The sequence below is a fragment of the Sardina pilchardus genome, chromosome 11 (assembly GCF_963854185.1).
Source record: "Sardina pilchardus chromosome 11, fSarPil1.1, whole genome shotgun sequence".
Classification (NCBI taxonomy): domain Eukaryota; kingdom Metazoa; phylum Chordata; class Actinopteri; order Clupeiformes; family Clupeidae; genus Sardina; species Sardina pilchardus.
The window spans coordinates 19,172,388-19,187,387 of NC_085004.1; the positions used below are offsets into that span (position 1 = coordinate 19,172,388).

At 44.2% G+C, this 15,000-nt stretch overlaps 2 protein-coding genes across 2 annotated transcripts in view; one reads left to right on the top strand and one right to left on the bottom strand.

Moving 5' to 3' along the window:
- Positions 1-2,015: 2,015 nt before the first annotated feature.
- Positions 2,016-10,506, bottom strand: nae1 (nedd8 activating enzyme E1 subunit 1). The gene is made up of 20 exons (XM_062548790.1): positions 10,391-10,506; positions 9,746-9,849; positions 9,576-9,636; positions 9,353-9,383; positions 9,160-9,231; positions 8,963-9,042; positions 8,443-8,552; positions 7,676-7,785; positions 7,492-7,554; positions 7,333-7,396; positions 7,093-7,184; positions 6,932-6,991; positions 6,387-6,520; positions 5,988-6,063; positions 5,644-5,683; positions 4,284-4,370; positions 3,629-3,721; positions 3,357-3,471; positions 2,709-2,758; positions 2,016-2,365 (listed from the first exon to the last, which is right to left on the bottom strand). Exons 1-20 carry the CDS (start codon positions 10,438-10,440, stop codon positions 2,256-2,258), a joined length of 1,602 nt encoding a protein of 533 aa, XP_062404774.1. The 5' UTR covers positions 10,441-10,506; the 3' UTR covers positions 2,016-2,255.
- A 913-nt stretch (positions 10,507-11,419) lies between these two features.
- The window catches only part of ca7 (carbonic anhydrase VII), a 9,533-nt gene continuing 5,952 nt past the window's right edge, over positions 11,420-15,000 (top strand). The window contains exons 1-3 of the mRNA XM_062549109.1: positions 11,420-11,470; positions 12,128-12,325; positions 14,974-15,000. The exon at positions 14,974-15,000 is cut by the window's right edge and continues 92 nt beyond it. Of these exons, the coding sequence (XP_062405093.1) occupies positions 11,434-11,470; positions 12,128-12,325; positions 14,974-15,000 (262 nt within the window). The 5' untranslated portion in view covers positions 11,420-11,433. The remainder of the gene's footprint in view (positions 11,471-12,127; positions 12,326-14,973) is intronic.

Genomic DNA, 15,000 nt, shown 5'->3' on the forward strand with positions numbered 1-15,000 from the left:
CACACACACACACACACACGACACAAACAAAAAGTTTCCACACAAATGCCTAGCAAGACAAGCGCATATTCAACCCATGTCTCAATCAATAGCTCGTGTTCTGTCCTATACATTAACAAGTTAATGCAGAATGTCCCGGGCCTTCCCATCCCAAGCCTTAAAGACAATGTGACAGTCACTGATCAACGCGCCGCCATGTTAGCGAGGCTGCTGATTAACGCCAGGCCCAGTCACAGACCTCTTTCTTCACTCGTACGCTGGAGAAGAGTGGAGAATTATTCACTCAACAATAGCAGGCTGTGCGTGTTTCATGGACGAAAATATGTGCTGCTTTTTTTTTTTTTTTCTCTCTTCCCCTTGTGAGTTTTCAGTTCTATTGACATGGTGGCGGCCCTTTCAAACACAGAGGAGATCGCCCCCTACTGTTGATAGGCGAAAGAGAATGCTGACGGTGTTGTCTTCGTAGGAGGCTTGTGATAGTGCCTGCACTTTTTCCTGCACTTGCCTCAAAAGACAGATCATTTTCCCATTCGTCTTTACAATGGGCATGATTCAACATTCTACCCTCTTTCTCCCTCTCTTACACACACAGACACACACATTCTTCTGCATTCACAGATAGACATTCATCTTAGATACACAGGTGTAAGTACAGTATATACTCATAGTATTACTTCTGAACACACACATAGAGCCTTCATAACACACACAGACATACACGCACTGCTGAAGTCTAGACAGTATGCAGTACACCACTTCTGTGGCCACAGAGTTCACACTGAATATAGAAAGGCCTCAGACAAACAGCACCCCGCCCTGCCTCAGGAAACAGACTATAATCTAGCCAGACGGGAGACACAAACACAACAAACATCGCAAACACACACACACACACCAGCATCCATGGACAAACTCACACCACCGCAAGCGCTTAAAACGAGTAACGCAGCATAGTCACACATGGGCGCGCACGCACACACACACACATCACAACAGTTTCCTAAACAGCACACACACACAGTAATCACACTGGTGTAAACGCTTTCACAGTACACATCAAAACCGCCAACAGCCACTGTGCACACAAATGTGCTACTCACAGCCACACATTCAGACACACACACACACACAGTCAAAAGTGCACTCGCGTATACACAGAAAGGCAAAAATCTTATCATTTTTTTTATTCAGCATCGCACATCGCTCCAACCAAAAGACCAATGACACGGCCTCATCTGCGTCTTCGCGCCTGTGCGAAGGCGGGCATCAGCATGTCCGTGTCTGGACTGCCCGCTGTCCAGCCAAAATGTCTGCTCGCCTTCAGCCCCCGAGTGATTATGAAACACAACAGCACGACCAGGCTGATTTCCTGGCCCCGGCGGCATCTGCCCACGCCAGCTTATTAGAGGGGCAGCTTGTCAAAGCAAGTTATGAGCATGGGCAGCAGACGAGGAGGCTGGCGAGGGCACGGGACGGGTGGCAGGGCGGATTATGTCATTTAGGCCAGAGCTGCTCTGATGCCATCCTCCCAAAACGGTAGCCTCACAGGCAACGTGTGTGTACCGTATGCGTGTGTGTGTGTGTGTGTGTGTAACAGTGTCTGTGCGAGTCTGTCAATATGTTTCTGTTTGTGTGTGTGTAGATCTGTCTTATGTTTCTGATTCGGTCAATATATTTCTGTTTGCGTACGTTTGTGTATATGTGTGTGTGTGTGTGTGTGTGTGTGGATGTATGTAAATCACAACACTTTGAATAGCAACCGTCCATCTGGCTGGGATATCATGATGTACTGACTGCAGGTTTGTCCCAACACAACACGCGATTGTCCAAGACATGCTGACCAGCGGAAACATGTTGAATGACATCTGCCGAGGCAGGCAACATATCTTTATAATATGGATTGCATGTTCCCCTAGCCTGTTTATGCACAATCTACCTTGTTAGCTTGTTTTCAAACACACAAAGGTAGCCTTTAACTGTTGCGATGTATGAAATGCAACGTATGACTCTTTAGGAAAGTTTTAAGCATTTAATGGTGACCAACAACATTCTTGGGTGCCAACAACATACTTAAACGTAAACATAAACAAAGCAGAGCTCTAGACCTAGGGGACTGAAACTCTACATAGAGATTCTTTCATACACCACACACACACACACACACACACACACACACACACACACACATACGAGTCTTGTCTTTGTACAGGAGAGTAGAAAAGGTTGGGTGGGCTAGCGCGGTCCGACAGCGGAGCCTACAGCTGGAGGGTAGCACTGGTCTGGGCCATGGCGTTGTAGATGAAGGTGTTGTTGAATGGGACAAACTGGTGCGTGATGACTTTGATGGCCTCCTGAGCTGCAGAACCTGAATAATTACAATAATAAAAAAAAACACACACACACACACAAAACACAAAACACAAACACAAGTTTATACAATTTCAAGGGGCACTGAATATAGATATCCATACAGATAGTGTGGGCAACAACATCTCACAATGTACTACTTTACATGTCAGCTGTAAATAATATCAAGTTCCTTGATACGATCAGAGTACATGGTCACATCTGAGTAGGATGGCAACAGATTTGTTTATGAAAAAGGCTATGTGATATGGCAACTCTTCTTCCCTGTATGGTTAGATTTCAATGTGTGATATTTGTTTGTGTGCGTGCATGTGTGCATGCGTTCGTGCGTGTTTCCGTACCTCCCAAGAACGCCGCGACAGTATGGGGTTCAGCAGCTCCACACCGGCAGCTGTGAGAAGAAGGATCAGACGTAAAACGAAATATCACTCAAATGTCCCTTTTGTCACCGTTAGCCATGATGGTCAGACCAGAGGTGCATTCAAAACTTTGAATAGAGGTCAATATAACAGTCAAACACATGTCCCTTCATTTTATTGACATTTTCCGGTTAAATGTTTAAGTCAAAATTCTTACTTTTCCATAGCACCAAGTGTCCATGAGTGTTTGCAGAGAACTCTCTCTTCAGATCATTTGAGTGTTAGCAGATGTTCATGGCAAACTCAAAGCAAATTATCTAGGAAAAAAAATCTCTGCACACTTGGACCCATGCAAAAAAAGTCTTTTACTACCAAGCTTTCGGTCCTTAGACCTTACCAAAGCTTGGTAGTAAAACACTTTTTTTGCATGGATCCAAGTGTGCAGAGATTTTTTTTTCCTAGATATTTTGCAGACGTTTTTCTGGCACCTTGGTATTTGAGAGTGCGGTGTACTACTCTAAAACTCAAAGCAAATGAAAGACCGTTTGCAAGTATTCGTGAGTGCTTGCCTTTGTTGGCATCTCTGAATGCACCTCTGGTCTGCTACGAGACAACAGGAGAGAGACTTACAACTCGTGGATGTAGTCGTCTTTGACGCTGACGCCCAGACCGTACTCCTGCAGCAGGCTGTTCACACACGTCTTCAGCTTACTGATGTCCTCCTCCACCTGGTAGTTATACACACCTGAGGAGAACGGGAACAGTATTTTAGGACCACATACACACACACACACACATACACATACACAGACGGCCTAGACAGCCTAGCATACACCAGCCTCATGACGTGGCTGGACAGATTCAAGCGCTGGACTAGCGGTAGTCAAGCAGGAGGAGGTTACCTGGGTAACGGGAGTGCTGCTGATAGAAGCGGTCGATGGAGCGATGCATCAGGTAGAGGACCATCTCACTGTCTGGGTTGTCCATGCAGGACGCTAAACACACAGAACACACACACACACACAGATTATGTCTAAGCTGCCATGGCACACCACAGCAGGTATAACCATCAGTAATTTCACAGTAAATCTACTGTCAAAAGTTTGACAAATCCCTGTTTGCCCAATACAGGATCAGGGTAAGAGTGCCTACTCATGGCTTATTACTCATAACGGTAAACAAGCACCGTCAAGTGGCAGGGTTTGGCCCACATAGCTTCACCCAGATAGACAGTGTTCTTCATCTAACAACACTGAGCACAGCGCACTTCATCTGGCAACATAGTTCCGCTCACGGGTCCCACTTCACGGGTCCCACTTCAAAGTCAACGGAACAATGGAAAAGTGTAGCATGGAGGTGGACCACCAGGGTTAAATACAAATACTTGGACTAGAAACAACACTGGGTCTGGTTATCACACACAACAGAACAGCTCTCTCATATACAAACATACAAATACACAGACACACGCACAGATGTGTGTGTGTGTGTGTGTGTGTGTGTGTGTGTGTGTGTGTGTGTGCGTGCGTGCGTGTGTGTGTGTGTAAAAACACTTACTAATCTCGTCCCTGTTGAAGGTCTCCACACCGTACTCGTCTGCCAGTGACCTGCAGCGTACGACCCTCAGGAACGCTGCATTCTTACCTGGGGAGGGACACAGTAGCTTGTCACACATACACAGGCTATTTACACATTGCAAAAACTGCTTATCTCATCAAATCTAACCAAGTGTCAATTAATCTTATATCAAGATAAAAAAAATCTAGCTGGTATTCTAGTACTTTCTCATTAAATCATTTGACTTAAATGAAGAGTTAGTCTCATCTTGAAAACAAGCAGATTTGTCTGCCAGTGCGTTAAGCAAATTTGCCCTAAAAACAAGCTAATTTGTCTGCCAGTGCCTTGAGTAAATTTGGCTTGTTAAGACATCTTAAAATAAGTCAAAGTCTTCTTCAATTAAGTCAAAATGATCTTTCGAGAGAACACTAGGTAAGTCTATTCATACTAAAAACAATACCAAATAGATTTTTTTGTTCTTAATATTAGATTAATACCACTTAGTTTTTTGCAGTGCATGAACAATATCACAGAGAGAGGACACCTGGACGGGGTGACACAATCTGGACCACAGACCTCCGAGGAAATCTGACCGATATGATTTACAGATATTAAGACAAACCTTGCATAAAACGAGCACACTAAATCTCTCTGGAAGAGAGAGAAAGAGAGAGAGTGTGTGTGTGTGTGTGTGTGTGTGTGTGTGTGTGTGTGCGTGCGTGGCTGGCATCCTTATCAGTGCCCAGCTGCCACCCCTGTCAGTCCAGCCAGTCCAGTGTGTGATCGTAGTCATATTACATTAGCGGACGTTACACAACTTCATACGGGTCACCTGACCAACAGCAGGCTTTAGGTTATTGCTAAACCAGTTAGGAGATTCATGGCCATTACACCATTCCTCTCCTCACACACCTCCCCTTCTACATGGAGTTTGTGTCGTGTATGTGTGTGTGTGTGTGTGTGTGTGTGTCGTGAGTGTTGTGAGTGTGTGTGTGTCGTGAGTGTGTGTGTGTGTGTGTGTGTGTGTTTCAGTCTCCAGCTGGCACCCCTCGGCCCAGCCTGTGATATTGGGCGTATTACATTAAGGGACCTTGTACAAGATCATAGGCATAAGGGGCACCTGATCAACGTCAGGCTTTAGGTTATCGCTAAACCACTTAGAGGATTCAGCATAGCAGAGCCATTCCTCTCATTCCCCTCCCCATAAACTTTCTGTTCAATATGCATGGAAGGAATGTGTGTGAGTGTGGTTGCATGAGTGAGCAATGATGTATTTTAGCACAAGTGTGTGTGCGCGTGTGTGTGTGTGTGTGTGTGTGTGTGTGTGTGTGTGTGTTCATGCACTGAAAGCTGTACTTACAGAATAACTTGATTTCCTGTTCAGCAATGCTCTCTGTAGGCTTTGAAGTCAAAACAGGGAGAGAGAGAGAAAGAAAAACAGAAAAAAAGAGAGCAAGACAAAGAGAATGAAATAGAGAGAAAGAGAGAGAGAGAGAGATAGGAGACAGGAGAGAGACAATTTTTTTTATCATCCTGAAACTTTATAAATAACACAACCATCCCTCCTTGATGTTAGGCTATCTCCCAAAATAGCTCTGCACATCTAAATCTCATACAAAACTTCACTACAGCCTCGTGAGGAGGTGTCAGATGAAAGCACGCCACGCACCAACACAAGGAGATCGGCCCGGCAGGGCAGCCTACCTTTCCTACCGACTGCAGCAGAGACTCCACGTGCTTGGACACGACCGTAGCGTCCTGCATCGCCTTCTCCCTGTAACTGCATCACACACACACACACACACACACAAACACACGGCATTTCAGTTGCAGACGTCTGGATGTAGCTATACTCAGCATGGATAAAATGCACTGGAGTTTGCACGTGAGATTGAGTCGTACAATCAATTCCACTTAAGACAGGTCACCACACGTTTTACTTCATTAAGCTCAACATGTAGTCTTTATTCTGTAAAATGGTCTTTATACTACTCTGATAATACTGTGTGTGTGTGTGTGTGTGTGTGTTTGTGTGTGTGTGTGTGTGCGTCTGTGTATATGTGTGTGTGTGTGTGTGTGTGTGTGTGTGTGTAGGTCCCTTACACGTTCTGCAGGTTGATGAACTTCTGGGAGTCAGCAATCATGTCGGGGATAGTGCCACGCACAGGAAGGCAGCCATTCCCCTCATTCCTCACAAACTCCCTCACCGCCCGCGCCATCACCCAGAAGGACGGAGTCTGGGAAACACACACACACACACACACACACACACACACACACACACACACACACACACACACACACACACACACACACACACACACACACACACACACACACACACACACACACACACACACACACACACACACACACACACACACACACACACACACACACACGGGTTACAGAAGCACAGCAGTAGAAGACTGGTACCAAAAGTTTTCTATGCCAAACATTTAAAAAAAAAAAAAAAAATTAGAAGATGAACACAAATTACAGAGAATAAAGAAAAATATATAATCATGCCATCCTCTTGAAATTCACTAGTATCAGTAAACTGCTTCCATGCACTTGAATGTTTGCATATTGAGTGACTGTTTAGATATTCTGTCGAGTGTTGTACACATGCAGACTTTGGGCCTCACCTGGGCCGTGATGCTGTTGCACTCCTCTCCATTGAAGAGGTCTTCTACTGCACTAGAGATCTACAGGTCAAACAGATAAAAAAATGTGTCCTTTAAAGCTTCAGCGTCCTTTAAAAATGTCCTTTAAGGTATTTATCAAGAAGAAGCATATTCAGGGGAACCTTAGTGGGGTTCAGGGCTGTGTTGACGTTCTTGATGGCCTCCTCAAAGTTCTCCTCATCCTCAGGCGCTCCGTGTTCATTCTTCAGGATCCCTGGTGGGGAACCGGGTAAGAACAAAAAAAAGCAACATCAATCAATACCAAATCAAACATCAGTGTAATATTCATAAAAGCACAGCATTTCTCCTGTGAACGAGCTGACATGCAGTTCTCAGAAAAATGCGTTTTTCATCCAACTCACCTTGCCGGATGAGCTCTCTGAAGGCCTCTTTCTCTTTGTAGTTCTTTGGGAGCAGAGACTCATGCTGTGAAAAAAGAAGCAAGGTAAATAAACTCACGCGGTTCACTAGAATTTATAACGGATTTCTGAAACAGGGATAAACATTAAACAGACACGTACTTCACTTCTCCACTTCTCCAAGTATTTTGCAATGACAATGATCCATGGCGTGTGGCTGTGATCCTGGCAAGATACATACAGGACATATTAAAAAACATAAGAAAAAAAACTACAAATCCCACCATGCAAGACTCGACTCTCATTAACTTCCTCTTGCAAAACATAGCGTAAGAGTCATCCTCACCTTTTTCTCCATGCTATCCAGGTCGTAGGACTCAATGTGATTCTTGAGCTCAGAGAAGGGCTGGTCCAGCCTCAGGTCTTCCAGTGCGTTGTCTGGGTGGGACTCAACAACTGTGGGAATAGAATAGGATCACACTGATGGGTTGGAGTGCAGAATAACTACTGGGAAAGGTTTTTTTTTTTTTTCTATCAATCTGCAAAAGGGTGTGGTTGAATGCTCAACACTGACTGAGAATAGCAATTAAAAAAGACGAATAGAAGCAGCATGCTATACAACACTGGTAAACTCTTTGCGACACAAATAAACAGAATAATATAATAATATACTGATCACTAATGGGCTGATTTATTCGTCTTGACCTAGGAAGTTCTATGACGGCCCCCAACAGTGAGCTCAGTTCACAAAGGGCCTTACAGCCTGGTGAGACATTTGGCACACTCTGCTGACCAAGATGAATAACAACACGCACATGCACACATGTGCACAAACGTACACACACACACACACACACACACACACACACACACACACACACACACACACACACACACACACACACACACACACACACACACACACACACACACACACACACACACACACGTGCGGGCTGACATGATGCAAACACACAGACACACATTCATTTTTTTTATGCAGACACACACACACACACACACACACACACACACACACACACACACACACGCACACACGCACACACACACACACACAATGACTGTAACGACTGTCTCTCTTGTATGTCATACCTGTGTGTTCTCTGACCACCAGCCTCATGTAGCCAGTGAGACCGTAGGTCCTGCACACGAGGAAGGGCACGCCAGCGTTCCAGAGGACGACGCCTAACCTCAAACACGTGCTGCAGGACAGAGTGAACATACACACATTTACACAACGCACCCACACACACACGGATCCAACAGCAACAATGCAGAGAGTCATCAGTCATAGTTATACCACAGTCAGGCAGTGCACACACACACACACACACACACACACACACACACACACACACACACACACACACACACACACACACACACACACACACACACACACACACACACACACACACACACACACACACACACACACACACACACACACACACGATCAGCAAACTTCAGCCGAGACATTGAATACATAATAAAGCAAGATGAAAGAACGACAAACTAAAAAAGTAGTCACCAGTGAAAGATTGTCTGCAGACACACACCAAAGGGAAATCAAATAAATAATAATAATAATAATAATAAATAATACACTGACCTTTCAGGCAACTGAACTCCAATCACCAGGCTAAACCTGTGAAAGAACTCTGGGTCATTGTCCAGGAGCTTGTCAGGAGACTGTAGAGATCAGAAACAATTCATTACTGAGATGAACATTCTTTTGCATTCTTTTAGTGGACTGCATGAAATAAAATAAAAGATAACATGGAATAACAAAAACAAGCTAGTGTTCACCTCCTCCACAAAGTTCCCAGACACATCACTGTTTAGCTCCTGGAGTAACTCCGTAGCAGACTGGGCCCGATTCTGTGGGAATATTGTGAATATTGTGAATTAGTCTGACTTCATACCAGATTTAATCAGATTTTCATACCCCGAGGATAACGGTACTGATTTAATGTTGAGACCAATCACTAGTGATGCGTACCTTTCCAATGCTGTTGTTGCTGAGAAAAAAGCTGCAATAAAACCAATGAGAGGAAAATGTCAGTTTCTCTAAGAACAGGGTTCATGGGATTCATGGAATTTAGTAGAGATTACATCAGGTGGCTAAACCCAAGTATGGCAAATTTTACTGGCAAAGTATGGCAAAGCACCAATTAACATAAACTTGAAATGCAGATTTGCTGCAGAGGAGTGTGTCAACATACTTATTCCCTACGTCTTCCCCTGAAACTTTGTGGCCATCAACAATAGTGAAGGCGCCAATTCCTACAAAGACAGAAGGCAGAGAGAGAAAGAGAAAGATTGAGCGCTCATCATCAAAATACTTCCCACAGTTCTACAAAGAAATGCATTAAATGGATAAAAACATCTTTACCTGGAAGGACCAGGTTCTTGAGTATTTCTGTGCCAGTGGCAGTGGCATTGATGAGACATACGTGGGCGTTCTCTAAAGCCTCTTGGCCATGGTCACCCCATAACCTACAAACAGTAACACAATCTTGAAGCCTAATGTAGGCTGCATTATGTTGTCCTTGACAATAATACTGGGGTAGGGGTGAGGTGCAAGAGTGGTGGGATAAGTTGTTGGCAAGAAACTTTAATGTTGTTTTGAATACTGACAGGTGCCATGTAGACTGGCCTGGGTATGTAACATATTGCTAGTAATTTGCATCTCCAATGGTTCACCAGGTTACTTCAGACAGCTAGCAAATTAGCGAGCAAGCAGAGCCGTCTAATATTAGACTATTAGCTCGCTTCACTCCAAACATTTGTGTGGCTAGTCAGCAAGTTCAGTAGCATAGCTTTGCAGGGGTAAAAGTGAAACAAAATATGCATAAACATGGCAAAGTTATTCTGCTCGGTAACAGGCTAAGATAACTGCTATAACACAACACCTGATCAGGCCCCCATCGCATCGCATCAGGGCATTCATAACAAGTAAACTAATACGCTTGAGGTTTGCCATTGCGTGCATTATAAAAGAATGATGATGATGCGAAATAATCTTATCTATCGTTACCTCAGCTGTCTGTCATACTTCTGTTCCTTAGATGTTTTAGTGGCTGCCATTCTGCTCTGTTTTAAACCGGTAGGTGGCAAAATGTACAACCAGTGCTCGTATTTCCACTGACAGATTCGTCGTTCTGTTCCTTTGATTACTAACAGCACATTCGCCACATTTTACTGGCCTACTAGCCTACAATTTCAATTTATACCACGAGAGGGAGCACTTACTGAGCTCTGTAGCAAGTTCTAAGCCCGCTACAAGTAGGATACATCAGAGCCCTGGCTGGCTACAGTGATACACTGTATCATCTTTTTTTTTTCTATATGAAATATTAATAGGCCTATATAAATACAAAGTATGTATGAATATGTTTATTATATTATGCGAATACATTTTATGCGTATAACCATCTATTTATTGTGATGAAAAAGGCAAAATATCCTACCACGTGGCTGAGCTATATGACCCATAATTGTGTCAAATAGCTTAATGTAGGCCTATGCCATGCATGCATGGCTATAAACCGCGAAAACACAGTTTAGACGGCTCAAAGCCTTCAACAATCTTAACTCTTTAGTGTAGGCTAGGCCCAATTGTGAAAATCTGTTCCCTTTATTAAGCCTATACTACCCCTAATTTCTCAGAACACTGAGTTACCCTGTAATTATCCCCCTGAATCCATGCTAAAATCTGCTTAATATTCCCTTTTCAAGTACCTAAAAATGGGAGAAATTCTGTAGCATTGTGTAACCTAATATCGGCATTAACATCACGCACCACGCAACAGCTTGTAGCAGTCTACTACGTTCGGAGAATGTCTTTGAGCAAGAGGATTCTGAGGGGGCGTGGTAAGAGAGGATAACTACACTTGCCTCATACTACACGCGCTCACAGAGAGCTTTCAGTTACCCCATCTCTCCCTCCAGCCTCAGTCAGGGCATTTCTGAGAAACTCAATTCATTCATCAGTTCACAGCGCCCCCGTTGTTTGGAAATACCCACGCAGCCAAAGTGTGTTGCAGCTGAGAAGTCAAGTGCCAAGAGGAATTCCTCGAAATGACCGGACACCACTGGGGATACGGGGAGGAGGACGGTAAGTTCATTAAGCGAGTGTGCCAGTAGGCAATAGTCTGCACCTTTCCTGCAGATCAAATGTTTCCTGCGGTCAGTCTGACATCTTTTGAAGATAGCAATTGTAACTTCTCAGGAATGCGCTGAACAAAGTACCATTTGGTCAGTAGATTGTCTCAAGACAGGGTGAACTCCAAGCCCTCTGTCATGTTCGTAAAGCAGGACAGGGATTAGGTGGTACTTTGCACGTAGCTTGAACGTGAGCTCCTTTGTCTTTCAATTGGATTTTATAACTTATCGTCAAGAAAAGCATAGACATTATCCACTACAGAAAGGCAATAGGCTATGAGCTCTGGCAGTTATTGATCCTTGAATTGCTCTGCATTTAATATAGGCTTCAGGTCACTGGGTGTAACCTACAATGGAAAACAGTACATCATCACGCTAATAACATGATGATACACCCATGGATTATAAAATTACATTAGAGGTAGGGTTGAAGGTTGACAGCTTGTTCACCTGTGGTCTCTTCTTCTGGATCATTGCATGACAGTTTTTTTGTGGCTATTCATGACTTGAACATCAAATGTAGTTATGAACTGTGACTTGTTCTTTTTGTCATGGAACCATTTTCTGCCCGTGTGTGTTGCTACCCTCTGCCCACCTGTGTGTGTCTCAGGCCCTGCCGCATGGCATAAAGACTACCCCATTGCTCAGGGCAACCGCCAGTCTCCCATCGACATTGTCCCCACGGAAACAGTCTACGACGCCAACCTGCCCCCCATCTTCCTGTCCTATGAGAACTGCACATCCACCAGCATCTCCAACAACGGCCACTCGGTCGTGGTGGAGTTCGAGGACTCGGACGACCGATCGGGTAAGGAGACCAGAGAGGAGACGTGATCACCGGCACCTACTCACCCGCCCACCGGCTTACCTGCCGTACCTTGACAGGTGACATCATGTGACCGACTGACAGGCGACCTGGGCCTGTGATGTCACCCAGACCTGGTGGGGTTTAGGGTTTGTAGGTTGGGGCTTATTCTTAGCCTGATCCCTCTAAGCTCACCTCACCTCTCTCAGCACAGAGAACAGTACCGCTCTCAATTACTGAAGAGTTTGCCCGATAGGGCCCATAGACCATAGCCAGTCCTTGAAGATGACCCCGTTTTGGTGAGAGGGAGTTCTAATATGAGACCTTGGGAAATGTCTGTCCTGAAGTGTGGAAGTGTATGATTTGAATAGCAAATCATATGGAATGCCTTGATATCATGCTGGTTATTCACATTTGCCTAAGGGGCACCACAAGGCCTATCCATGTTCTTTACATAGACTGGTGTGGTTACACATGCCATGCCATTGTTTAGTGCCCACATGCTTACAGGCACACACACACACACACACACACACACACACACACACACACACACACTTACTTATGTTCTCTTTCAGTGTAAACAGTTGTTAACAGTTGTACTAATCCACTTAGTTTAAAACCTAATACTCTAATACTTTGCACATTCGACCATTGTTTAGTACTCTAGTTTAAATGTCCATGTATGGAACATGTCCACCATTCATTGTTGAGGACATGCTATTGTTTTATTAGGGAAAATGTAATTGTAATATTTACATAACTCCGCTGTGATTTGGCTGCTAGTTTTTATCAGCTTTTATCATATTATACAGTGGACCAACCTCTCAGTGTCAAACTCAAAGCTATTGTTTTCCATATTAAGTCATTACTGCTTTAGATGTTATCATGGAACATAATCATAAAAAGCCATAACCATAAACCATAAAAAATGCCGCCTTCAAAACACAGCAATATTACCCCCCACAGCGATATGATATACTGAGACCATGTCTGCTTTATAATGCCTAACTTGTACTCAGCCATTTAGTTCTGAACTTTCGCAAAGATGTACTTTGAAAGGTTAAACAGGTGTGCAAGTTCAACTGTGCTGAGCTGCGTCTCAGAGGTACAGTCACTGCAGTTTCTTATACGGTATGTCTATGTTATACATTAGTTTGCTGGTGTGTCAGCAAGCACAACAAAATCAGTGTGTTTGTGCCTGTTTAGGTAGCTCTCTTGTTTAGCTCCTCACAATTTCATGAATGAGTACACACACTCCTATCTAGATACAGTATGCACACACAAACATGAGACACACACACACACACACACACACACACACACACACACACACACACACACACAGTATATGTAGCCAAACATGTAGTCACATAACTAGACTATCAGAACCAATAAAGAGTAGCTTAATATAGTTGACTGAGTGACTAACTTATATGACATACGCACTCACACACACATTTATACTTGTACACAATTGCGCATAACCAGCTGTTACTAAAGACTTGAAAGCCACAGATGCTTCAGGTTTAAATCAATTAGAGGAGGACAAATGTCTGGTCAATTATGCTGTCTGTTTTCATTATTGGAGAGAGAGAGGAAGAAAGAGGGAGAGGAACACCTAGGAATGGGGAGAGAGAGAGAGAGAGAGAGAGAGAGAGAGAGAGAGAGAGAGAGAGAGAGAGAGAGAGAGAGAGACCATCTTGTTGCATGTGTGGTCTCTTGTCTCTAGTGGCGTTTGAGAGATTTTCACACCTACTGGCCTGGCATGAGTGGCATCCGCTGGCATGAGGGGCGCTCTAACGAAGGGCTCTGGCCTCTAGTCGCCAACAAGCCCAGCCGAGCAGCTGGACCAGAGATATTATCTCAGTCACCCAACACTGCCAGCTGTCTCATCGCCCTTCTGAACCACATCAGAGGCTGCTGTTTCTCTCTCTCTCTCTCTCTCTCTCTCTCTCTCTCTCTCTCTCTCTCTCTCTCTCTCTCTCTCTCTCTCTCTTTCTCTGGCTCTCTCTTAAAATCAACAGACACATGAATGGTATTGATAGAAAGTAAGCAGAGTCAGGCATGATATTGTATGATGAAGTGGAAACAATATGTGGAAATTACTCCCATAATTCTGTGGAAAATTTGAGACATGTTTCTAGCAGACGTTTGGCGTCATGCATTGCATATTTTCATTCATATCATGTTATGTGTGTTAGCTAGTTTGATTAACTGGTTGAACCTGCACTTTACAATAGTGTTATTATGCTACCAATGACAGTTTTCAACGTCATTGTCCCTATGTCATTAAACAATGCCCATTGCACAATGCAACTTATTGGAATGGAAACAGCCAAGGCCATTGCAGTTATATTGTCACAGAGAAGGACAGAGAGTTTTTAGAAGTGTGGTGATTTTCCTTTAGATATCTACTAAATCTGTGCCAGCTCGTAACATTTTACTAGTTTCAAAGTGCACTACTCTACAGTATGTGGCTCCATGCTTGATGATGCTGCAGATCCCTGACTGAGGAGCCTGTCTGAGGTGATCGTGTCTGCTCTCTGGCAGCTGGTTATGCCAAGCTGCCAGCTGGGCATGCCATGGGCTCAGCAGGGCATCGCCAGGGTGACAGGGTTAATAAGGCCTCTTTGTGTTGCCAATGGCAGTGATCCAGGGAGGTCCGCTGGACAACG